We start from the raw sequence: 27164 nt of genomic DNA, 5'->3' as shown, positions 1-27164 counted from the left end.
GGTCTGCAGATCATAGACCTATTATACCTTGATACCTAGGAGTTGAGCACCATGACTCACTTGTGAGAACTCAGAAAAAATAGACAGGATGAAGGATCCAAGGCATAACCACCTTCATTCAAAAAGACCCAGTGTTGAGGGTGAGTGGGATGGGGTTATATGAAAAATGGATTAGAGCTGCTTTCTCACAGCAGCAAAGACATAGCAATTCAGAATAGTCTAAGTTAGAGTCCTTTGGGGAAACCAGTGTCTAAACATTAAGGACACCAGGATTAATGACCAAGTCCAGTGGTCCAGACACAGAAGAAGGCCTCAGTCATTGAGCTGACAGTTGCAAGCAGTGAAGATGGGAGATGGACTGGGTGCAAGAGCAGGAGGGGAAACAAAAGATGGCTCCTTCTACGGGTGTTTGCTTCTAATAGCAGTGAATGCTTTTGAGTGAGTCAGAGGCTGAGAAGGACATAATTGAAGACCTGAGAAATAAGGCAAGTTGTAGGCTGGGGGCCTGAACAACAGAGTCTGGCTGCAGGAGTGTGGCTGGATCCTGGAAGTGTACCACAGCCCCTTCGATGGCAGGCAGGGATGCTTGACCCACTAGAACATGGTAGCTAAAGAAGTGCCCTCAAGACTTAGACTCTCTGCCTCCAAATCCCAGTTGCAACACCTACAAGTAGCTTAACCAGAGGCCAACCGTGGTGCTTCTTTTTGCTCTAGTTTTCTCTCAGTGAAAATTAAAGAAAAAACTGCTTTTGTCATATTGCTATAATGACTAAATGAGTTCTTATATATCAAGCAATTAAAAGAATACTTGGCATATATAATATTTAATAAATACTAGTGATTATGATCTTTCTTATCTTTGTCAGCAATAAAACTGTCTCACTGTAAGCTGGTCAAACATGAATCCCAGAAAATTACTCAGTTAACTTTTTAAGCCTTGCATAATGGTGTATATTTCTTCTAATCAGACATTCCCGAAAATTAAGAGTTGCTGTTTCTTGCATTCTTCTACTTACTTTTAATTTCATTTTTCTATGTGCTTTCATAATTCTGCAAGGTGGTAGGTGGTAACTGTGAATTATCATGAGTCTTAAAATATCCATATCCATATTTAACTCTCAGTATTGAGTTAGAGTAGGGATATACAATTCTGGGTTCAAAGTGCTTTTCAGCACTTTGAGGGTATGACATTATTGTCTTTTTGGTACCCAAAATTGTTGATAGGAAAGTTGATGTTAAGATAATTCTTGCTCCTTATAATTTTAATATTTTTGTTTTTGTTTTTGTTTTTGAGACTTCATTACATTAAGGATATTTTTAAAATTATATTTTAAAAAGTTTATCTTGTTCATCAGCAGATTTTTCTATCTGGAAACTTATATCTTGTTTCAGTTCTGGGAAACCTCAGCCATCACAATGGGCTCAGTATGTCTTCCCAAAATTCATATGTTGAAACTTTAATCCCAAATGTGATGGTACTTGGAGGTGGTTCCTTTGGAAGAAAATTAGGGTTAGATGAGGTCATGAGGACAGAATCCATGATGGAATTACTGCCCTTATAAGGAGCTCTAGGAACCAGATCTTTTTCTGTCTATCATGTGAGGATACAACAAGAAGGCAGTCATCTGTGAATCAGGAAGAGGCCCTCACTAGAACCTGATCATGCGGGAATGCCCTTCTCAGACTACCAGTCTCCAGAACTATGAAAAATAAATGTTTGTTGTTTAAGCCACACAATCTACGGTACTCTGTCATAGCAACCTGAACTAAGACAGCCATTATCTACTCAATTGCTTGGCGCCATTTGATCTACTTTCTTCTTCTGGATTCCTACTAAGATAATATTGATGCATCTGATGCTCCTCTCTGTTTCCAAATTTTTTGAATACCTAATAAATTCACATGACCCAAACATCAAATATCACAAAAAAGACTAGAGTGAAAAGTCTTCCTTCCACTCTTGTTCCCTATTCATTTAGTTCCTATTACTCTGTCTTTACTAGTAATATATGTGCATGTTGCAATATACACACAGGGTCATAAATAAAAACAACAAACAAACAAAATTGTTCTAATAATACTGTATTATTAACTGAGTATATGATTACCCCTTTCTCTTTCCTAGTCCCCCAACAAGCAACAAAATAATGTACAACTATGATTTTACTGTTGTAGGCAGTATACCTATACGTAGGGTGATATAGTTTGGATATTTGTCCCTGGCCAAATCTCATGTTGAATTGTAATCCCCAATACTGGAAGCAGGGTTTGGTGGGAGGTGTTTGGGTCCTAGGGGCTGATCCCTTACGGCTTGGTGCTGTCTTCATGATAGTGAGTTTTCATGAGATCTGGTCACTTAAAGGTGTGTGGTAACTCCCCCAACTCTCTCTCTCTCTTGCTCCTGCTTCTATCATACGATGTGCCTGCCCCCCACCTTTGCCTTTTGCCATGATTGTAAGCTTCCTGAGGCCTCCCCAGAAGCTGAGTAGATGCCATCACTGTGTTTCCTGTACAGCCTGCAGAACTGTGAGCCAGCTAACCCTCTTTTCTTTATAAATTAGTCAGTCTCGGGCATTTCCTTATAGCAATGCAAGAATGGCCTAATACATAGGGGGTTTAATCAAGAAGTGAGGAAGAAATCTGGAAAAGGTTTTGAGGGAATAAATGAATAAAACTTAATCTTTGACTTTAAGGAAGATGAAACTATTTGTTGCACAAATCCGCAAAATCTTCATTGATGCCTTTACTATAACACAAGCAACACAAGGAAGTCTTCATGCTGTGTGGTGTTGCAGCCCAAGTCACTGTGGTGGACTGCTGTCAGTCAAGGTGAGCAGTCCTTCTTTCTGGAGGCTCTGTATGATGCTTTTGTCTAACAGTAGTCCTGGAGGCATCCTTGGATAATCATATCTGCTCAGTGCAAAGTTGGGCAGGCATCATGGAACTTTCCAGCACACGTCTCATTCCCTAGTGAAATCCAGAGTAACATTCTGCCCTGGGTTCCACATCAACATTCAAATATTAAACTCTGAGCCATCTTGCCAGAAAATAAGTGTGCCTCTGTGAAGAGAAAAACAGGAACTACGTGAAGAAAAATATACCAAATACTTTATAAATAGAGAGGCTCCTTCTTTCTCTTAATCCCTCCTGGAGATGTCCTCCTGTTCCAATCCCTCCCTACCCCTTCCTCCATACACACGCAAATGAAACAAATGGCCTGTTATTTTTCTTTTGTAATAAATAAGGAGTGAAAAAGCATTCCTAGGGAAAACTAAAAGAGAACCAGAAAATGATGAACTAACATCCGACCCAATAATGGTATCTAAAATTTTGATCCAAAACCCTTGTCCCTGCTAGTGGGGAGAGCAAACAACCCACTCATTCGAGTTATGCTCTGGGTTCTACACCAATGCTACAAATGAGAACAGAAAATCTTCTGGGGTGCCTTTCACATAATAACTGAGAGCTGTTTTTAACAGGTTTATAATAAAGGCCAGGCATGATGGGTCATGCCTGAAATCCCAGCACTTTGAGAGGCCAGAGGTGGGAGGATCAGTTGATCCCAGGAGTTAGAAGCTGCTGTGAAATATGATTGCACCACTGCACTTCAGCCTGGGTGACAGAGTGAGACCCTATTTCTAGAAAAAACAAAACAAACACAACAAAAAGAAATAAATAATTCAGTAATATTTTCAATTTCATTGATCATTATTATTCCACTAATTTGAAGCTTTCTATTTTTGTTTTATAAAAAAAAAATACTACCAGGGAAAACCATGCCAAATATTCTCTGTTGGCAGACTAGAGAAAGGATTAAGCCAAGAAAGGATGAGTTATAATTTGTCAGAATCCAGGTCTCTACATGTGTACAGAGATGGAAAGTGTGAGTAATTAAATAATTCAGGCAAATCCTTAACTGTCTCTTTTTATTGAAACTTCTGGCTAAAATAAGCCTGAAAGAAAGAGTATACATGCTTGTGAAACTGAATCAAAGGGTGGAGCTAAGAACAGGGAGGTGCTAACATTTTTCTTTCTTTTTTTTTTTTTTTTTTTTTTAATTTCTTCAGTTGAAAGTTTCCCAACTCTTCAGCCACAATCTCTTACTACAGGAGCAAATTGCCAATTCTGCTCTAGTGGAAGAAAACCAGGTATTGTAAATATTTCTTTGGCTAATGATTTTATTTATGTTTTTCTTCTTGGTTGAAGTGCTTAGCTAAATAACAAATAATGAAGACCCCTTCTCCCAAAAAAGTCCAGAAATAATAGATAAGGCCCAATTCCTTAAGAATTTTTCTGTATAAGTCATAGAGTAACCTGGGCTGGTTTGAAGTTTGTACTAGAAAGAGGGATACGGGAGAAAGAACATTCATTCCCCCAAAAAGTTAGAGAAATTGTTTTTCTAGGAATCGTGGAGTGGAATTTGCTCCTTGTTTTACCTGGAATTGTGAAACCAGGAGTGGAGTTTTCTCCAGTCACTTTTCTGTATCTGTCAACATAGGCAGAGAGAAATAGGATATTCTCTCAGGACAGTTGAGCCAAAACCCTTCAACCTTTTAGCAAATGTGAGCTTGGCACCCTGAATTTGGATCCTAGTCATTAATATATGGAACTCATGGTTTGACTCTTTAACTGTTCCCCCTCAAACCCAAAACCCCACTCTCCTCTCGTGGCCACCATTTCATGGGCCATTAGCTTTCTTCTCTTCTGTGGAATAACCAATGTTCCGAATCCCCCACATTACACTAGGCGCTCTTCATAAACCACCCCAAACTATTACCTATCTCTAAAAAAGGCCTTAGGTGAATACAGAGGTGCTGGGGATTGAGGGAAGCTGTCATTCTCTGATACGCACAACTCCATGAGGAGGTAATATTATCATTGTCATCAGAAAGGCAAGAGGCCTTAGGGAGTGTCTCCTGGAAAACGGGACAAGAATCCTTCTCCCCACTCTCCAGATCTTCCTTCTCCTCCTGATGGTTCTCCATCACATAATCTCTCTCTTTAGCCGCTAAAATCTTAAACACAATGAGATACAATGGCAAAAGCAACTGTGTATTCAGAGTCAAGAGAATGAAGTTGCAGTTTTGACTCTGCTGTGCATCCTTTGCTCAATCAGCCTCTCTCAGCTTCAGTTTCTTAGCAGACAAAATGGGGGAACTGGGTTAGGGAGATTCCAAGGGTCTTTCCAACTCTGATATGCTAGGGGCATGTGATGATGAAATGTCTATGATGAGACATTTTGATGAATGACACTATCTTTTTCTTGCTTTTTTCATTCTCTTTGGCTTCTCCTCCGAGCCTGTCTACAGGTTAAGCTCATAGATGATCAGTTTACAGCTCTTGAAAACTGCAAAAGAGCAATTAATTTTGAAAATGACATGGTAGACTTCTGACCTACACATTTGCAGTCTTCTCTGAAAATATAACTGTCCAACATTTGTATGGAATAATTATTTCCTGTAAAATTTCATCTCACAATTCTACACCCTTCAGAAAGTATTTTTCATTGTTGGGTTAAATATCACTAGTGGATGGCTTAGTACTTCATTAGATTTCTTTAAAAAAAGAAAACAAAGAATTGTTTCTCTTGTATGTTCTGGGTAACATCTGATATATAAATAATGATATTAATAAGGGAATTAATGAAGACGAATACAACTAAATATTAAGTTTACATGAGAAATTAGCTTTTATAATAGAGGATTATTGTTTTCAGGAACACATTACAAGTAAATAAACACTAGAATAACCATAAACTGAGGTAGAAAAACCCCAGCCTCTAAAATGGTACTTTCTCCCCACTTCATGAAGAGCGTGGTTTGGCCAAGAACCAAACACTTTCCATGCGAATTTAATTCATGAGTTTTAAAAATACAAAGCTTGATATATACTGTATGGGGGTAACAAACTGTTAGTTGAATGAATAAGAGCCTTAAAGGAAGTATAGAGTTATTTTGAAGATGACATTTGATCTGTTGAGGAAGAAATAGTCACAGGCAAATATTCAATATTTTATGAGGGTGTAGAATTACTACAGAACTACAGTCTTTTTTGTTTACTGTTTAATCAAATCATGTCAGCCTGGGATTATCATAAACTTTTGGAATAGGCAGGAGCCACACCTAGGGCATGATTTAAAGGCAGGGAAGCTGTTTGGGTAAGTGTAAGTTTATGGCTAGGAGGGATTCCCACAGTATCACTATTAACTCCGAGCTATGATGAAACCAAAACTGTCTACACATGTCTCTCTCATGATTAAGTTATTTGAGTATAGAGAATTCCTAATGTCTTTCAAAGCTCTCATTCTAGGTTTCTCATGCGAGGCCTAACTCTACACAACCTTGGCATTAATGAGGTTTCCTAGGCCTAATAATTGGAATTATTTTATTTTTTAAATAATTTCAGTTTTTATTTTTGACTCAGAGGATACATATGCATTTGTTAGAAGGGTATAAAGTGTGATGTTGAGGTTGAGGTTTGATTGATTCCATCACCTAGGTAGTGAGCATAGTACCCAAGAGTTAGTTTTTCAATCTTTTCTCCTTCCTCTGCCTCCCCACTCTAGTAGTCCCCAGTGTCTATTTTTGCCATCTTTATGTCTATGAGTACCCAATGTTTATCTCCCACTTATAAGTGAGAACATGTGGTATTTTGTTCCTGTCGTAATTTGCTTAGGATAACAGCCTCTAGGGCATCCAAGTTGCAGAAAGGTACATGATTCAATTCCTTCTTTTGGTTGCACAGTATTCCATGGTGTGTAGGTACCATCTATTCCTTATCCAATCCAACACTAATGGGCACCTAGGTCGATTTCATGTCTTTGCTATTGCGAATAGTGCTGTGATGAACACATACGTGTGTGTCTCTTTGGTAGAACGATTTATTTTCTTTTTAATGTATACCCAGTGATGGAATTGCTGATTTGAAGAGTAGTTCTAAGTTCCTTGGGAAATCTCCAAACTCCTTTCCATAGTGGCTGATCTAATTTACATTTCCATCAACAGTGTACCCTTTTCTCCACAGCCTCACCAGTGTCCCTTGTTTTTTGACTTCTTAATAATAGCCATTCTGACATATATGAGGTAGTATTCATTATGGTTTTGACTTGCACTTCTCTAATGATTAACGATGTTGAGCATTTTTTCATGTTTGTTGCCCACTTGTATGTCTTCTTTTGAGAAGTATCTGTTCATGTCTTTTGGCATTTTTTAATGGGGTTGTTTTTTGCTTGTTGAATTAAGTTTCTTATAAATAATAGTTTGCAAATATTTTCTTCCATTCTGTAGTTGTCTGTTTACTCTGTTGATAGTTTATTTTACTGCGCAGAAGCTCTTCAGTTTAATTAGGTCCCACTTTGTTTTTTGTTGTAATTGCTTTTGAAGACTTAGTCATGAATACTTCCCCCAACACTGATATCCAAAATGGTGTTTCCTAGATTTTTTTTCTAGGGTTCTGATTCTGAGATCTGACATTCAAGTCTTTAGTCCATTTTTAGTTCATTTTTGTACATGTTGAAAAGTGGGGTCTACTTTCATTTTTCTGGATATGGTTAACCAACTATCCCAGCACCATTTATTGAATAGAGAGTCCTTTCCTAATTGCTTGTTTTTGTTTACTTTGTTAAAGATAAGATGTCTGTAGGTGTGCAGCTTTATTTCTGGGTTGTCTATGCTGTTCCATTGGCCTATGTGTCTATTTTTGTGCCAGCATCAGGCTGTTTTGGTTACTGTAGGCTTACAGTATAGTTTGAAGTTGGGTAATGTGATGCTTCCAGCTTTGTTCTTTTTTTCTTAGGGCTGCTTTGGATATTGGGGCTCTTTTCTGGGTCCATATGAAATTTAGAATAGTTTTTTCCAATTCTGTGGAAAAAATGATGTTGGTAGTTTGACAGAAATAGCATTTAATCTGGGGTTTGCCTTGGGCAGTATGGTCATTTTAACAATATTGATTTTTCCCGTCCACGAGTGTGGAATGTTTTTCCATTTGTTTGTATTATTTATGATTTTTTTAGCAGTGTTTTTTTTTAAGCTCACTTTGTAGAGATCTTTCCATTTCTTCATCAGGTGTATTCCTGGGTATTTTATTTATTTATTTATTTATTTTTGACTATCGTAAATGGAATTGTAGTCTTGAGTTGGCTCCCTGTTTGAATGTTACTGGTGTATAGAAATGCTACTGATTTTTGTGCATTGGTTTTGTGTTCTGAAACTTTACTGAAGCCATTTTTTGGTTCCAGGAGGCTTTTGGTGGAGTCTTTAGGGTTTTGTAAGTATAGAATTACATTGTCAATGAAGAGAGATAGTTTGACTTCCTTTTTTCCTATTCGGGTGCCTTTTATGTCTTTCTTTGTCTCATTGCTCTGGCCAGGACTTCTAGTACTATGTTGAATAGGAGTGGTAAGAGTAGACATCCTTGTCTTGTTCCAGTGCTCAAGGGGAATGCTTCCAGCTTTTGCCTGCTCAGTATGATATTGGCTGTGGGTTTGTTACAGATAGCTCTTATTATTTTGAGGTATATTCCTTCAACACCTAGTTTGTTGAGGGTTTTTATCATGAATGGATATTGGATTTTATGGAAAGCTTTCTCCACCTCTATTGAGATGATCAGATGTTTTTTGTTTTTAAGTGTGTGGTGAATCACATTTATTGACTTGTGTATGTTGAACCAATATAGTACTCCAGGAACAAAGCCTACTTGATGGTGGTAAATTAACTTTTTAATATACAACTGGATTCAGTTTGCTAGGATTTTGTTGAGCATTTTGGCATCTACGCTCATCACAGATATTTGCCTATAGGTTTCTTCTGTTGTGTCTTTGCCAGGTTTTGGTATCAGGATGATGCTGGCTTTGTAGAATGAGTTAGAGAGGAGTCCCTCCTCTTCAATTTTTTGAAATTATTTCATCAGGATTGATGTCAGCTTGTCTTTGTACACCTGGTAGAATTCAGCTGTGAATCTACTTGTTCTGGGGCATTTTTTTGTTGGTAGGATTTTATCATTGATTCAATTTTGAAACTTGTTAGTGATCTGTTCAGGGTCTCAATATTTTCCTAATTCAATTTTGAGAGGTTGTGTGTTTTCAGGAATTTATTCATTTTCTCTAGATTTTCTAGTTTATGTGCACACCAGTAGTCATAGTAGTCTCTGAGGATCATTTGCATTTCTGTGGGATCTGTTGTAATGTCACTTTTGTTATTTCTGATTGTGCTTATTTATATCTCCTCTTTTTTTCTTTGTTAATCTAGCCTGCAGTCTATCAATCATGTTTATACTTTCAAAAAACCAACTTTTTGTTTTGTTGATTCTTTGTATCGATTTTTGGGTCTCGATTTCATTCAGTTTTGTTCTGATTTTACTTATGATTTTTTCTTCTGGAAGCTTTAGGGTTAATTTGTTTTTCTTTCTATTCTCTAGTTTGTCTAGGTCTGATGTTTGATAATCAATATGAAATATTTCTAACTCTTTAAGGTAGGCATTTAGTGCTATAAACTTTCCACCTAACATTGCTTTTTGCTGCATCTTAGAGACTTTGGTATGTTATGTCTCTGTGTCTATTTCAAAGACGTTGATTTCTGCCATAATTTCATTGTTTACCAAAAAGTAATTCAGTAGCAAGTTGTTTAATTTCCAAGTAATTCTGTGGTTTTGAGAAATCTTCTTGGCATTGATTTCTATTTTTATTGCACTGTGGTCTGAGAGTATGGTTGGTATATTATTATTTTGAGGTATATTCCTTCAACACCTAGTTTGTTGAGGGTTTTTTATCATGAATGGATATTGGATTTTATGGAAAGCTTTCTCCACCTCTATTGAGATGATCAGATGTTTTTTGTTTTTAAGTGTGTGGTGAATCACATTTATTGACTTGTGTATGTTGAACCAACATAGTACTCCAGGAACAAAGCCTACTTGATGGTGGTAAATTAACTTTTTGATGTGCTACTGGATTCAGTTTTTAAAACTTTGTTGAGACTTGCTTTATGGCTGAGCATGTGATCAATCCTGTAGTATATCCATATGCAGATGAGAAGAATGTATATTCTGTGGTTGATGGTGGGAGTATTTTGTAGATGTTTATTAATAAGTCCAGTTGCTCAAGTTTTTCTTTGTTAGTTTTCTGACTCAATGATCTGTCTAATGCTGTCAATGGGGTGTTAAAGTCCCCCACTATTATCGTGTGTCTATCTAAGTCTTTTTGTAGGTTGAAGAGTACTTGTCTTATGAATCTGGGAGCTCCAATGTTGGGTGCATATACATTTAGTAAAGTCTTCTTGTTGAATTGAACCCTTTGCCATTATATAATACCCTTCTTTGTCACTTTTTACTTTTGTTGGCTTAAAGCCTGTTGCATCTGATATAAGAATAGCATCCACTGCTCTATTTTGTTTTCAATTTGTGTGATAGCTCTTCCTCCAACCATTTACTTTGAGCCTATGGGTGTTATTACATGTGAGATGGGTCTCTTAAAGACAGCAGATTAATGGGTCTTGTTTTATAACCCAATTTGACACTCTGTGTTTTTTACATAGGGTGTTTAGCCCATTTACATTCAAGGTTAATATTGATATGTGAGGTGTCAATCCTATTACGAAGTTATTAGCTGGTTGCTTTGTGGTTTCTATTGAGTGGTTGCTTTATAAAGTGTGTGCACTACGTACTTAAGTAACAGGTATCATTCTTTTGTTTCCATGTTTAAAACTTCCTTAAGGATTTCTTGTAAGGCTGGTCTAGCAGTAACAGATTCTCTTAGCACTTGGTTAAATCATTTAACCTATTTGAGAAATTATTTTGCCATAAAATCAAAATAGATGGAATTAACTATAGAAACCTAGTTTTAAAAGGCTTTTAAATTAAAATATTGTTGTATCGGTTGGGTATGGTATGTTGGCTTTGGTTTAGGGTGGACTCAGTAGCATAATATCTATGCAGTATCCTCAGTTGTAATCATCATCAAAGATGTCTGCAGTTGCCTCAGTGGTCTAGGCTGTGAGTGTTTGTGATGGAGTGGAGGTGGCGCACATTTGCTGTGGATTGGGGCACCTGTCGTTTTCAGGCCAGGTACATGCAGGTGTGGTAGGCTGGCCAGCTGTTTGGTTGCTTCCATTAGAGATGACATTTAAATGCTGAGTATAATATCAAAAAAGATGAGGAAACCTGAGTACTCTTGTTCCAGAAGACCAGTTTCAGAGGGTCTCAAATGAGTGAGAATAAAGACAGTCTTAACTTCTCAACTTCTCTACAAGCATTTTCCAATTAATTGTGCATGATTCCATGTTTACATAAATTAAAAATGGTAGTTACAGCCCAAACCATGAATATTGTAAATGAGTAATAAAAATTTATAAGCACCCATTTTGTGCAAAATCCTTAGCTAGGTGCTGTTAGGTGCATGAAGCAGCGTAAGAAGAATATATTGCTCTCAAGAATCTTATGCTGGAGTTGGAAAAAATAGAGACAAACACATGGAAACCAAACTAGTGGTGTGAAAAATGTCAAAAGAGTCGCAAAAACTATGTTATGGGACTCAGCTTTTAACTGACCAGAATCCATTTATTCTCTAATGTACATTAACACTAAAATTTGAGACAATTCCCTTAAATTCTCTAAACTTAAGTGTTTTAATATATAAAATACTAGTATCAGACTAGAATTTTGCTAAAGTCTATTCAGCTCTTACGACTACATACATGGATATGTATGCAAATATGAATACATATTTTTTCAAAGGTGGAAAGAAATATTCATAAGCTGTCTAACTTTTGCTTTATTTTTCTTAGGTTTCCTCAATGGACACTCTAGCAACATCAATCAACCAGTTTGCCTTGGAGTTGAGCAAAAAGCTAGCTGAATCTGCTCAGGGTAAAAATATTTTCTTTTCTTCCTGGAGCATCTCAACTTCCTTGGCCATGGTATATTTGGGCACAAAAGGCACCACTGCAGCCCAAATGGCCCAGGTGAGTGGAAGAGGTCAACCATCTTCTGTTTCTTGTAAACTAAGTGCTTTCATTGCCTTTTAACTTCAGTTTTCTCTTGACAACTCAATAATTTAAATTTCAAAATAGCATTCTCTAAAACAAGACAGACATTTAAAAATTCTATACCATAAAACAAATCCTGGTAAAGGGAATCAGTTTTCAAACTGTTGCTGGGAAAACCATTTGAGAACCTGTGTCCTTTAGCAAAATAAAACGGAGAAAGGATGAGGTTATAATTTTTGTTGAACACCAAAACCAATTTTATTTTGATGATATTATTTCAAAAAGTAATTGGTCAAACTTTAAATAACAGAATTATTCAGCATCTTTATAATCACGTAAGGATTTTCTTGGAGACACAAAAAAGAAAAATAGAAGAATTCTGTTTCTCATGCTTTGTTTGATTCTCTCTTTGTTTAGTCCCTGGTTATCTGAATGGAGTCCTGGTTATCCGAAGGGAGCCCATTAAGATCATTAAAATAACAACATAATACTATTGTACACAGAACTATTTTTGCAATAAGCATCCTCAAAACACTGTGTGTATATAAACATATATATAGCCATAGATAGCAAAATAGCTATATGTGTAAAAATATATATGAATGCATATACATATATGCAACAATATGTATATAAAATGTGTTTTTAAATAAAAATAAAAACAGAAAGAGTAAACTTGGCCCTAAATCTTGCAAAACCAAAAGGCCAAGTGACAGAATTTTCACCCAAGAAGGTGACTTCCTTGCAAAGTATGGATATGAACACAGCTGGTAATTCTGAAGGATGTGGGCAGGACACATGCTCTATTAGTCTGGACTTGGGATATCATCCTTACTCTTGTGGTTCACAAGATATCAGGTAGTTTAAAAAGTACAACAGCAACAACAAAATCCTTGTTCACAACCTGTTAATGATTGGTTCATTAGCTCAAAAGTCTTAATAATTAATGTGATAGACAATCTTAAATGGATTCCAGTGTGAGTCTATTTTATGTAAATATATGGCTGGATGTTGCTTGTCCTTGTTTCAGATGTTAACACTTCCAGTTGCAAATGAGCCTCATGAATTAGCTGTGCACCCCTTTTATGGCAGGTGGCCCTTGTTTTATTACCATAGATCAATGCAACCCTTGATGCAATATACTGTATTTTTTATTGTCAACTGGGTCCAGGGCATAGGAGATAAAAGTATTTCCTTCTGTTCTACTGTTGTACAGTTCCAAGGAAAGTAGGGTATCTACATCTTTCCTGTTAACTTTCCAATGAAATGCTGGCGTGAACACAAACATTGTGCCTATATATGTCAAGTGGTAGTAGACATAGGAACTGAGCATTTAACTAGAAAAAAAAAAAAACAACTAAAATTCCTTAATTTTCCACATAATTATGGCTTTTACTGAAACTGTCTAAATGATTATCTCAGTTGGACACCTAGCATTCTTCTTAAAACAACGATGAGTAGGCCGGGCGCGGTGGCTCAAGCCTGTAATCCCAGCACTTTGGGAGGCCGAGGTGGGCGGATCACAAGGTCAGGAGATCGAGACCACAGTGAAACCCCGTCTCTACTAAAAATACAAAAAATTAGCCGGGCGCGGTGGCGGGCGCCTGTAGTCCCAGCTACTCAGGAGGCTGAGGCAGGAGAATGGCGTGAACCCAGGAGGCGGAGCTTGCAGTGAGCCGAGATCGCGCCACTGCACTCCAGCCTGGGCAACAGCGTGAGACTCCGTCTCAAAAAAAAAAAAAAAAAAACAACGATGAGTAAAAAGGAAATATGGAAAATAAGAGAATTTTATGTCAAGGTTTTCCCAACATCATTCTAGTTATAAAACATAGGAAAATAAAGAGACTAGCAACTTAAATTGGACTTTAGAAAATGTGTTTAAAAGCAGTTCTTGACTTATTTATTAAACACATGTTTTAAGTTAAGTCAGAGCCCCTTTTTAAATTAATTATATGTTCTGCAATTATAGGAATGACTGACTTGTATTTACAGATGATGTGTAATTTATATGATTAATTCTCTGTAGTCTATTCATTTGTCTTTTTATTGAAATTACAGGTGCTTCAATTTAACAGAGACCAGGGAGTCAAATCCAGCCCTGAAAGTGAAAAAAAAAGGAAAATGGTATATCTTATCCTTTAATACACATTTGATAATTAAGGAAAAAGTACTTTTAGCACATGTATTTTAGTGATAATTTAAGCAACTTTTATCAGGTAACTTTTCTTAGAAACATATATTAAAGTTACAGAAACTTTTTTTCAGAATACAAAATGTCTACACTTTTTGAAAGATCTCTTGTCCCCACCCCCTTTTAATCTCTTTAAAAATTTCTCTAGTTTCAAATTTTTTCTTGCTTGCTTTTGCAAACTAAATGTGAAGAAAATTATGGCCTCAATAACATTTCATTCTTTTGTACTAACACTAAAGAAAACATTTTTATCCACTTTATGATCATTTTCAACTTTTGTTTGCAATTTACCAAATAATTTTATTTAGCTTTAGTTTGCTAACATGTACGTAACTCTTGTTCAACATTTTTATTTGACGAATTCCTTCTATTTTAAAGGAATTCAACTTGAGCAACTCGGAAGAAATACACTCTGATTTCCATACGCTTATCTCAGAAATCCTCAAGCCCAACGATGACTACCTACTTAAAACAGCCAATGCGATATATGGTGAGAAAACGTATCCATTTCACAATGTAAGTGCAAATGTCTTATTTTAAGCTAATGGAAAAGAAAGCAATGTGAGACCTATCAGTAAACTCTGTATATTTCTTTCTATACAAATAAATGTACTCTGTACATTTATTTCTATTCATGTACATAATTTTTAGATTCACTGCTGAGTAATATGCCAAGTAATAAGTCTTATCTAAAACACATAGGTCAAGCCATCACTTTACCAAATAGATAAGAAAATTATCATCTCCCACTAATTTCAAAGAAGAGTCCAAGGGTAAAAAGCAGAAAAATGCAAAAAGGAAATTGAAAATATTGCTGCATGCATGGTTCTTAAGGAAAAATATCTACTAATAACAGAAATGTGGCATTAAATGTGCTATAGAATCTTAAATACTTTTGAAAATAAGTTCATGTTCAAGTATCAGGGACAATCTTAATGTGGTCAGTACTTCCCTGTAAACAATCAATTAGACCAACCAACCAGTGTCTAGTGGTAAAGGAACCCAATAACAGGTATCAAACCAGATCTAGCACTCAGATATTTCTGTCTAGAATAAAGAGGTAACCCCTGAGAATGGCCTACAAATACATATGGAGACTTGGCTGGAGACTGTCTACTTGGGAGCAAAACTGATCTTGGGATGAGAGAAGTAAGCAGTTTTCACATCAAGACTTTACAGACTTTGGGAACATGAAACATGAAATAATATCAACTTCTTTTTGCTAATGGTTGAAATCCCACCAATGTAGACCATGATGACTCTGTCCTCAGTTAAGAGGGTCACACGACAACCAACGTCAATAATTTACTTCTTTGTCCATCATCTCTTTGGGCAGGATGACCCACGTGTCCAGTGGGCAAAGAGTAAGGAAATTAGATAGGGTAGAAGAATAGCAATAAGATAAAATAAAGCTACCTTGTGATTTCAAGCAATGCTATCCTTGTTCAAATCTAGTGAATTCTGGGGAGTTCAGGACTTGAGCTTTGTTACTACTAAGGATATAAAACCAGCCAAATGGAATCTTAAAGACAGCTTCCTTTCTCGTAGGCTCATGGACTCCGGTTTAATTCAGAAGTAGGAGAAATGATTGACTCAGTGGGCACTTGGAAACAAGAGGGACACAGAGATAGAGACAAACATATTTTTATATGTCCACAAGCCCTGAGTTAAGACAGGCAGTAGTCCCTCATAAATATTTAAGTTTTCTTTCCACTAGGTTTTAAATTCCACAGAATTTAGACTTCATAATCTTCAAGCCACTTCCTGGCAACAGAATTAACTCACCACTTTTTACTCCCTATAAGCCCTCCATAAAGTAAGCAAATTGAAGGAATACTACATGGTCTTGAAGAATAAATTATGTTCCCAAGGCTGGTGCCCCCATAAGAGCAACCTCAGTCATAGCCTACATGTGATGACTGCCACTGCGTGAACACCAGAGGACCAGGAGGAGTTAGAGGCCTCATTTCTTTTTTTTCCCTCAGAATGCCTAATATAACATTCGACTCTGCTTACAAATCCATTTTCATGGCAGAATATCATTTTCTTCACGGGCCCTCCACAAAGTTCCTGATGTTTAGAATCCACAGAAGGAAGCTACTAGTATCACAAGCCTCACTTGGGTTGCATCCCTACCATAGAAAGTCAAGTACAATGCTCAATACCTCTTGGCCACTGGGGTCACTCCTTTTATTTGTAGTCCCTTTCCATTCTAGCCTCATTTCAAGGCATGGATAAAAATAGAAAGGAAGAGGATGTGGAAGCCCCCAAAATGTGGGCATCAGTACTTCCTTCCACAGCTGGAGCTTTGCATAGCTAGCCAGTGCCCTGCTAAGTTTGGAGAGGGAGGTATTTAGTTTTTGACCAAAACTGGGAGTCAGGAAAGAGGAAATGGAATGATGATGTGGGAGTGTGCAATTGCCCGCCTACCTAGTTCTTTTGATAATCTAAATAGATTTGATTTCTTAGTTTTGAACAAACTCTACAAAAAAGGATTTTATCTATGTCTTTCAGAAATATTTAGAAGACATGAAAACATATTTTGGTGCAGAGCCCCAGTCTGTTAACTTTGTGGAAGCTTCTGACCAAATCAGAAAGGAGATCAACTCTTGGGTTGAAAGACAGACCGAGGGTAAGCTTTCACCAAGGGGCTTGGCAGCGTGCTTTTCCCAAACATCCTTGTATTTATTTTAGTTTGTGTCATGTGTAAGTATGTAAGTATGTATATTCCTTAAATAGAAGTGTGGGCACATTGTAAATATTCAGAACATTATTTCTATTCATGTACATAATTTTTAGATTCACTGCCTAGTAATAAGTCTTATTTAAAACACATAGGTCAAGTCATCACTTTACCAAATAGACAAGAAAATTATCATCTCCCACTAATTTCAAAGAAGAGTCCAAGGGTAACAAGCAGAAAAATGCAAAAAGGAAATTGAAAATACTGCTGCATGCATGGTTTTTAAGGAAAAATATCTACAGAAATGTGGCATTAAATGTGCTACAGAATCTTAAATACTTTTCAAAATAAGTTCATGTTCAAGTATCAGTTAGAGTATGGATTAAACTACTCTAAAGAAGAGACCCAAAATATAGTGGCTTAATAAGACACAAGTTTGTCTTTCTCTCAAATAATAGTTCAAAGGTAGTTAGGCATCCTAGGTTAGAGAGAGCATTCTGTCTCCCAAGGCCATCCAGAGATCCAGGCTGGTGTTCAGCGCTGCCATCCTCAATACATGGCTTCCATCTCTAGGTGCAAGATGGTTCTTACAATAGCCAGTTGTACTAGCAGCAGGAAGTGGGTGGACATAGTCTGAATCTTTCACTGAGCCTTGTTTGCCACATCCCATGATTTCATTCCTCCAGCTGACCCTCCTCATTCTATTCCTCAGAAATGGAATTGTCCAGAGAGGGAGAGAGCTGTAATCCTTCTGTATTTTCTATTTTGGACACAAATATCTGCTATTTGGAAGCATTCAACATCGAATAAAATAAGGAATTAATTAGCTATTCAGGAACTTAGACTTTGTCGAGGCAGAGTTCCATGTGTCCTTAAGGGAAAGTTGCTAGGGTCTTTGGCATGACTAGGTTCTACCTGAATCATCTCAAAGAAACTTCTTTCCTCGAGCTTTCAACAGGTCTTCTCCAAGGTCTTCATTTTTCCTTTAGACAGCAGCATCCAGTATCATTAATAAAAACAACACACCTGTACCCTGAACCTTCCCTAGAAGATTTTAGAATATTTTTCTTTCTTTTTGGTGTTCTGAGGTTTCAACATTATGTTCTAGGCAGGGTTCTTTTTATTTTTATTTATTTACTTTATAATTTTGCTGGCAATCATTTTAAATCTAAATATAAAGGTCTTCAGGTAAAGGAAATTGTGTATATTATTTATTTCATGATTTTCTTCTTTTCATTCTGTCCCTTCTTGCCTTCAGTACTTCCAATAAACAAATTTGAAATTTCCAAAGCTATCCTATCTGTTTTGATTTTCCATTTATACTTACTTTTCATCTCTTTGCCCTTCTGTTATCCTTTTCCAGCTCATGGTTTTGCTCCAGCTGTGTTCATTCAACTGTTCAGTCAATCTATTCAAGAGTTTTATTCCACAGTTATGTATGTTCAGCTTTGACAATTATTTCTTTTCCCTTCGAGACTTACGGTTATTGGTTATTCCTTTTTCATTAGTGAAATCAATCAGCTTTCTCTGAATATGTAAATTTTGCTTATTTTTAAGTCTTTTTGCTGTATTAATTCTGTTTCCTGTTAGTACGTGTTGAAGTTGGTGCTTCTCTCTCATAGGGTGGATTTTCTTAACTGTTTAATCCTTTTGGTTTTCTGTGTGTCTTTTTGAGTGAGGATCCCATTTTACCAGTCTTAGTTTATAATACAGATCACAATACCTTGTCTATGGTGACTGTTGGGCTGACATTGATGTGCTGTGTTTATAACTTGCCTTCTGGGCATGGGAAGCTTCCAGTTTTTCTTGGGAGTTCCTAGCACCTTGGGAACACTGTTCTAACTCCCCTGTGACATAGGGTGCCCTCACTCATTACTCTAGCCTGTAAGCTAATTTGCAGCCCATTGTTGGTACCCAGGGAGGTATAGAAAGTCAATACACACAATTGCTCTAAACCAGTGACTCTCAATCGTGGCAACGTATTAAATTGAATTTCCTGATTAGTAAACCTAACTCCAGGTGAACTAATTCAGATATCTGGGAGTGAGGTTCAATCATCAGTATTTTTTTAATCATAGACACACACAATTTATACATTTTAAATTGGCAAATATAAATTATATATATTTATGGTGTACAAGGGGATGTTTTGGTAAACAAGTACATTTTGGAATGACATATTAATCAGTTCACATTCTTATCAGTTTTTGTGGTGAGAACATTTAAAAGCTCCCTTAACAGTTTCAAGTAAACGATATATTGTTACCAACTGCAGTTATGATTCTCTACTATAGTGCACATGTACCCTAGAATTTAAAGTATAATAATAAAAAAATTTAAAAATAAATACATAAAAATAATAATAAAATAAAAAATAATAAACGTTGCCTTAGTGAAGTTAGAAAAAATTGAAAATTGAACAGCCACATGATCCAGAAATTCTATTTCTGGGAATACATTTAAAGGAAATGAAATCAGTATTTCATAGATGTCTGTATTCCCATGTTAATTCAGCATTATTCACAATCACCAAGATATGTATTCAACCTAACTGCCCATCAATCGATGAACAAATAAAGAAAATACTACTCAGCTTTTAAAAACAAGGAGATTCTATCATTGGTGGCAACATAGAAGCATCAGTATTTTTAAGTCCTTAGAGATTCTAATTTGCAGTCAAAGTTAGGAACTACTGCAATAAATGGAATTGTTTCATTAATCTCACTGATGTTCCCTGCCCCCAACAAGTTCCATGAATGCATGGCTTTGAGTTTCTAACTCCCTGTGAGCAACACCCCAATCTCCCAAGAAGTCATCTGTGATGCCTTCTGTGTGTGTATGATGTGGTTTCCCTATCAGTCTAATCCATCTGTATTTTCTCTTTCGGGATTCTTCAAACTTTCCAGTCCTTTAATGGCATCTTGGCTTGTAGCACTATTCCAGATGCATTCTTTTTAACAAACATATGTTCTAAAACATTAAATACCTTTGTAAAACAGCATTTTTGAGTATAAATCCAAAGGTTAAAACAATGTAAGCATACTTCGACTATGTATTTTAAGGTGGAAAAAAAGTATACAAATATTACGCCCTAGTTTTAAAATTTGTTTTTAATAGAAGAATGGATTTACAATCCTGAAACTAATTTATGTTTATTCTAGGATTAAGCAAATAAGGAAATATATTGGAAATCATGAGAGCCAGAAAAAGAAATTATAAATAAGGCAAAGACAAAGGCTACAATGAACCCTGTGTTATTAGATTGGAATTGAAAGTATCAATATGACCCCCTACTCTTCAATATATATGCAGAAAGAAAATTCAATAGATAGATGTAAAAATAGATACAGATGTGTGTATAATACGTACATTTTCTAGCCCCATTTGCTGAGAGGATCTGGAAGCAATGACTGTTGCAGAGTGAAACTGGGTTGGCCACGAGGTTCTCAATCCAGTTCTATCTACCTCAGTTATCAAACATGTGCCTCTGGAGCAAACCTATAATACTTGATTCGAGAGATTTATATTCGACATATTTTTATAAATATTTCAAGGTGCTTTAGTAGAGAGTTTGGAGAGAATGTATTCGGGGTTGATAGTCAAATATCAGTTTAAGTTGTAACTACAACAATCTGATCGAAGCAATTGCACACAGCAGTATTTTGGGCAACAGGAAAACACTGGCACAACCTTTCAGATGTTAATCAGAACAGCTTACCGCTTGTGGCTACAAACGGAAGTGAAAAAGAAGGAAGCATTTCAGTCCCCTCAAAATAGGGGTACAAATGAACTCATATTAGAGGGAACTTTTTATAATTAAACTGCAAATTTGTACTTTATGTGGAATAACGCTTACTGACCATTCAGCATATTATTTCTTCAGTGTTTCTCGCTTTATTCACAGCAGCTATTCTGGACAGGAATAGTACTTGTCCATTTCTGGAAAATCAAAAACCAGGACTTTTAAAGGAAACTTGTACAGTTCCAGAAAAAATAGAAGCCTGGTTGTCTTGAGTTAAAATAGAAGTCATTTGCAACCTGCCTTTTGTTCTTACAGGTAAAATCCAGAATCTCCTACCCGATGACTCTGTGGATTCCACAACCAGGATGATTCTGGTGAACGCCCTGTACTTTAAAGGAATCTGGGAACATCAATTCTTAGTGCAAAACACCACAGAAAAGCCTTTTAGAATAAACGAGGTAGGAACCTTATAAAGATCAGTTTGGATTTTCACATGGCATTGTAAAAGTGATTCTCTTATAAATTTACTCTTCTTTTAGATTATATGTTCTTGTGAACTATGGCTCTTACTAGGGAAGTGATGGCTGGGCTAAAAGCCTCCAGTTCCACGGAGAATTCATTGAAATTCCCCTGTCCTTGCTGAATATACAATCACTCAGTCCTTGCTACCCATGTGAGCTGGGTAGGGTAGTTTTCACATTTATTTCCTAGGTGAGAAAAATACAGTGTAGCCAAGTGATTGGAGGTAAGCGTGAGTTAGAAGCAGTCCAGAACAAGAACCTAAGAGTCCTCACTGTAAGTTCTGTACCTGCCCTGCTAAACCAGTACTAACTTCTACCAAATTCTTACCCTTACATAATAAAAGCAATAAAAAGGGAGACTAATGTAAGGTTATATATCTGACTCTCATGAATGGGTTGGAGTGCGGCTGGGCCTTGGGAACTGATTGGAAACAAGGACTCAAATGTTGTCAGGATTTTTTCCTATTTTTTTCCAACTCTGTTTCTACCATAATTCTTCTCTCAGGTTGAAGTCTAACTTTCTCTGCTTCCCCATTCACAATGACGGAACATAGCTACCCATAGGACCTTCTCCATTCTAGAGACCAGTTGGAAAATCCCATTCCAAATTCCTAGGAAAGGAACTAGTGGACCAAGGTTTGTTACAGTTGTTTAGTTTAGGGATAGGCCACAAACAGTGCTGCTGTGGAACTATGGCTGTAATGAATGTGTGCAATAGGCATTTCTCAATCAGTGGGGTGAGGATGGGGAAGGAACTGAACACATAATCCAATAGGTTAACAAGAAGTGAGCTGGATAGTTACCTGGGTTTGTATATTCACTGGAAATTTTCAGTTGCAAGTGATAGAAAAGTATTCCAGACTAGCTCTGGCAAAATGGGAATTGCATTGGAATTAGCTTAGGTAAGAAAAAAACTGGGAAGTCCAGGAGTGAGTGATTGGGGGTATTTAGAGTCTCAACACATAATCCCAGTTCATTCTCATGCTGTCCCTTTCTCTTTTTCTCTCTAGTTGCTACTCTCATTCTCTAATAATGATCAGGGAATATGGTTGCCTCATATTCAACCTTCAAGCTTCACAACTCTAGTAGACAGAGAAAGTATTTGCCATTAGCTCTAAAACAGTGATCACAAGGAGGGCTCTGGTTGGGGCCATTCATGGGCTGTCTCTGGAAACAACCACAGTATGCTGGAGTACACCCAGTAAACAACCCTGGTCATATGGCCACCACCTTAGCATATGGTGGGGCTTTGTGATTGACAGTTCCACATATAGAATGGAAAAGTAACATATGTCTACAACATCTAAGTTGCAGGGGTGTTTGTTTTGCTTTTATTTGGCAGTTGGTCTTATTTTTAAATTAGCTTACTTTTTAGATAATTTTTAGGTTTACAGAAAAAAACATGCAGAAAGTACAGGGCTCTCATATGTCCCCCCTTCAACACACACAGTTTCCCTTACTATTAATATCTTGCATTAGTGTGGCATATTTGTTTTAATTAATGATCTAATATTGATACATCATTATTAACTAAAATCTGTAGTTTACATATGTGTCCACTCTTGATGTCGTACAGTTCTATGGGTTTTGAAAATGCCCAGTGTCATGTAGCCACCATTACAATAGCATTCCGAATAGTTTCACTGCCCTAAAAGTGCCCTGTGCTTCACCTGTTCATCCATTCCCCCTAAATCCCTGACAACAACTGATCTTTGATTGTACAGTTTTGGCTTTTCTGGCATGTCACATAGTTGGAATCATACAGCACTTAGCCTTTTCAGGATGGCTCCATTCACTATGAATTTAAGGTTCCTCCATGTCTTTCCAGGGCTTCGTAGATCTTTTTGTTTTATTGCTGAATAATATTTCATGGTACAATTGTACCACAGTTTGTCATCCATTCACCTGTTGAAGCACATCTTAGTTCCTTCCAACTTTTTGGCAATAATAAATAAATCTGCCATAAACACTACACTGTGGGCAAGTTTTTCTGTGGACACTGTTTTTAACACATTTGCGTAAATACCTAGGAGCACAATTGCTGTATCGTATGGTAAGACTAGGTTAACTTAGTAAGAAACTGCCCAACTAACTGTTTTCCAAAGTGACTGTGCCACTGTGCATTCCCACTAGCAGTAAATGACAGTTCCTGTTGCTCCATATCTTTATCAGCATTTGGTGGTGTCAGTGTTTCATATTTTAGCCGTTCTAATAGCCTTGTGCAATTTGCAATCTCCTAATGACATATGACTGAGCATTTTTCATGTGTTGTATCTCTTCCTGGTGAGGTGTTTCTTAGATCTTTGGCCCATTTAAAAAAAACTGACTTGTTTGTTTTATTATTGTTGAGTTTTGTATTATTTGTTGAGTTTTTATTATTGTCTCTTATAAGTATATGTTTTGCAAATATTTTCTGCTCATCTATTGCTTGTCTTTGCATTCTCTTAGTGAATGTCAGTTTTTATAATACTAAAATACTTTCTCAAATATTTTCATGTAAAATATGTCTTACTCAGTTTCTGAATTATTGGCATTTCCATAATTTACACAAGATCATATATTAAGAGTTTGATTTAATACATGTTTCTGTGATTTATAGGGGATACCACAGTCGTGTTAGAAACTCACATATCTGCTACTGGCGATACTTTTCAGTGGGATAGGTATTTCCATAAAGGAAGGTCTGGATAACTTTATTCAGCATTTAGCAGAGGATCACTAATTTCACCAACTGGGAGCCAATGATGGTAGAGAATTAAGGAGTTAGTGGAATACTTCTTCGACGACCTTGTTACCTTTTTTTTTTTTTTAGACTACAAGCAAACCAGTGCAAATGATGTTTATGAAAAAAAAGCTTCAAATTTTTCACATAGAAAAGCCACAAGCAGTGGGCCTTCAACTCTACTACAAAAGCCGTGACCTCAGCCTGCTTATCCTACTGCCAGAAGACATTAATGGGCTGGTACAGGTAAATCACATCAGTGTGTCTGGTGTGAGGGTGTTTCCAGTGTTTACTAAAAGAACTGGTTGGCCAAGGTTTCTCCCAATTGTCCTCAGGAAGAATGGTCTCCCTATTATTTAATTCCTATAAAGAGAAAAGTCACCAATGTATCTTGAGTCCTAGGCACTTCACCTTCACAATATTATTAAACTTTACAACACTCTATAAAGTTAATATTACTGTTCCTCAGAAAGGCTAAGCAATGTATAGACAGCTCCAGCCTGGGGTCATCACACACATAGCTGCATGTACAGCAGGTACAAATATACCTTGTCAGTCACAGAACTGTGTGGATTGATCATAACCATCTTTCAATCAGTCTAGGTTTCCCTCTGGTAGGACCTACGTAATTCGAGATTAATATTTTAATCATTTGCATTAGTATACACACACATCAAGCTGTCTTCCAAAACTTATTTTTTGAACATTTTTATCAAGTAAACAACCTTCAGGAGAAAAAGTCTGTATCAATACTGTCTTCAAGAATTATTTAAGTTGTTTACCAGCCAAATTTCTATTAATCTGGACACAACTTTGGTCAGACCATGCTTCTGAGCAATTTGCATGCCTAAACAGAACATGAGTCTCATGCAACAGATGGCCTGTCTTTCTTTGCACCGTGTCTAATTTTTCACATGTGTCAAACTCTTAATACTTATAAGTTTCCATGATCCTACCAGTATGTAGAAAATATTTCCAAATTATGTCATACAATTTGTGAAACTGGAGAGAATAGTAAAAGTAAAACCAGTGTGGACAAATAACCATTAGAGTCAAGCCCTTTTAAGATAAAAACCTAGAAGTGCAATTTCCTGAGCTGAAGGTATTGTCATGTTATTAATGTAAATGGTTTACAGGTATGTCATTGACAGCCAAAACTTCAGTTTAGAAAATGCATGTGCATTAAAACAAACATGTCATTTAAAAAATCAAATATATACATATGTACATATGTAGTATATACACATATATATTTATTATTTTAAAAATCTAAAATATAAAGAAGAGGGAAGGCATCCTTAAACTCAATATAAAATAATTACTTTTGAGATTTGGGGGATTTTCTTATCTTTTCTTTCTTTTTTGACTTAGTTGATAATTGTTAATCTCATGTTGTTTTGATTAGAGTATAGACATGTTATTTTATTCCACATTTTGTTTTCAAAGAGCTGTCTCCCATGTTGACAAACAGGTTTTCTTGTGCCTTGGCTTACAACTTGAACTAGAGTATATGCTTCTGTATAGACAACATCTAAATGTATATTTATGTTGATGTATTTGAGTGTATAGTTGATGTATTGTATATTATAGCAGAAGTACTTCCATTTTGAATTAAACTCTCATTCTCCTATATCTGGATAGCAATTAATCTGCAGAACAAAGATTTTGAAGGTCAACATTATACAACCAAAGGATATCCAGATGTGTGTGTGTTGTCACCCTGAGTAATGGGAGTGATCATAATTCATCTGTGTAATTCTTAGGGAGCTCTCTCAACTACTGTTTTTCATTCCAGTTTAGAATTACTAATTCTTTCTTTCTTGGTTCCAAATGGGCAGCTGGAAAAGGACATCACCTATGAGAAGCTGAATGAGTGGACCAGTGCAGACATGATGGAGTTGTATGAAGTGCAGCTACACCTTCCCAAGTTCAAGCTGGAAGACAGTTATGATCTCAAGTCAACCCTGAGCAGTATGGGGATGAGTGATGCTTTCAGCCAGAGCAAAGCTGATTTCTCAGGAATGTCTTCAGCGAGAAACCTATTTTTATCCAATGTTTTCCACAAGGCTTTTGTGGAAATAAATGAACAAGGTACTGAAGCCGCAGCTGGCACTGGGAGTGAGATAGATTCACGAATTAGAGTCCCATCCATTGAATTCAATGCAAATCACCCATTCCTCTTCTTCATCAGGCACAATAAAACCAACAACATTCTTTTTTATGGAAGATTATGCTCCCCCTAAATCCCACATCTCTCTCAACAAACAAGGCCATCTTACAGTGTGAAAAATGTACCATGAGATGGAAAAGCACAATTTTCACAAAAATGAGTTTGTAGTCTAAACTTTTTTCATATTTGGATATAAGTAAATAGATCTTGAAATAATGCATTCTAATGATCCTGTCATATCTGCACAGCTGGAGAGAATAACAAGTTTTATTTTTACCACGTTAACATTTTGTCTCATGTGACTTTCATTTACATTTCAGAAGAGTTATGCTATTCAACTGAATGCCTTACAATTCTTGATCACTTGCAATATCCATGATATTTGTTATCATTATATATTTCGTATACATCATTAAATGAAAAAAATCTTTATAAAGGTGATATGATATTGATAAATAAGAAGTTTCTCAAGAATATCATTTTGATCAAAATTTTAGCCAGGCATGGTGGTGCACACCTATGGTCCCAGCTACTCAGGAGGCCAAGGTAGGAGGATTGCTTGAGCCCAGGAGCTTGAGACTGCAGTGAGCCAAGATCCCATCACTGCACTCCAACCTGGGCAACAGAGCAAGACCCTGTCTCAAAAAAATCATTTTGATGGTTCATAAATTACCATTGTAAAACTAAATCCTCTTTTTCTGCCATTTAAAAAATACTTATTTTTTAACTTTAACATTAACTTAAAAAACTAGTGAAATCCAAATGAAATTTGTAGTTCAGCTAGTAGCAATCTCTCAATGTTGGTGCCCTAGTTTTGACAAATGTACCCTGCTGATGTTAGGATGTTAGCGCTTGGGGAAACTGTACTGGAGTATATGAGAATTCCCTGTATTATCTCTGCACCTCTTCTGTGAATCTAAAATTATTCCAAAATAAAAATTTTATTAAAAATAATCATTGGGCCGGGCGCGGTGGCTCAAGCCTGTAATCCCAGCACTTTGGGAGGCCGAGACGGGCGGATCACGAGGTCAGGAGATCAAGACCATCCTGGCTAACACGGTGAAACCCCGTCTCTACTAAAAATACAAAAAAAACTAGCCGGGCGCGGTTGTGGGCGCCTGTAGTCCCAGCTACTCCGGAGGCTGAGGCAGGAGAAT

The 27164-nt window shown here is 36.6% G+C and overlaps 1 protein-coding gene and 1 long non-coding RNA gene across 2 annotated transcripts in view; one reads left to right on the top strand and one right to left on the bottom strand.

Annotated features, from left to right (window-relative positions):
* Positions 1-2066: 2066 nt before the first annotated feature.
* The window catches only part of LOC139359992 (uncharacterized), a 58894-nt gene continuing 33796 nt past the window's right edge, over positions 2067-27164 (bottom strand). The window contains exon 2 of the long non-coding RNA XR_011616824.1: positions 2067-3060. This is a non-coding gene — a long non-coding RNA (uncharacterized lncRNA). The remainder of the gene's footprint in view (positions 3061-27164) is intronic.
* Positions 4066-26961, top strand: LOC105476983 (serpin family B member 10). The gene is made up of 8 exons (XM_011733277.3): positions 4066-4148; positions 11778-11954; positions 14037-14102; positions 14548-14685; positions 16684-16801; positions 20910-21052; positions 23928-24083; positions 25676-26961. The coding sequence occupies exons 2-8, from the start codon at positions 11787-11789 to the stop codon at positions 26078-26080; spliced, it is 1194 nt and encodes a 397-aa protein (XP_011731579.2). The 5' UTR covers positions 4066-4148; positions 11778-11786; the 3' UTR covers positions 26081-26961.

Source organism: Macaca nemestrina, chromosome 19, assembly GCF_043159975.1.
Source record: "Macaca nemestrina isolate mMacNem1 chromosome 19, mMacNem.hap1, whole genome shotgun sequence".
Classification (NCBI taxonomy): Eukaryota; Metazoa; Chordata; class Mammalia; order Primates; family Cercopithecidae; genus Macaca; species Macaca nemestrina.
Note: the sequence above shows the minus strand (reverse complement) of the source record. Positions and strands in the feature narration are given on the sequence as shown.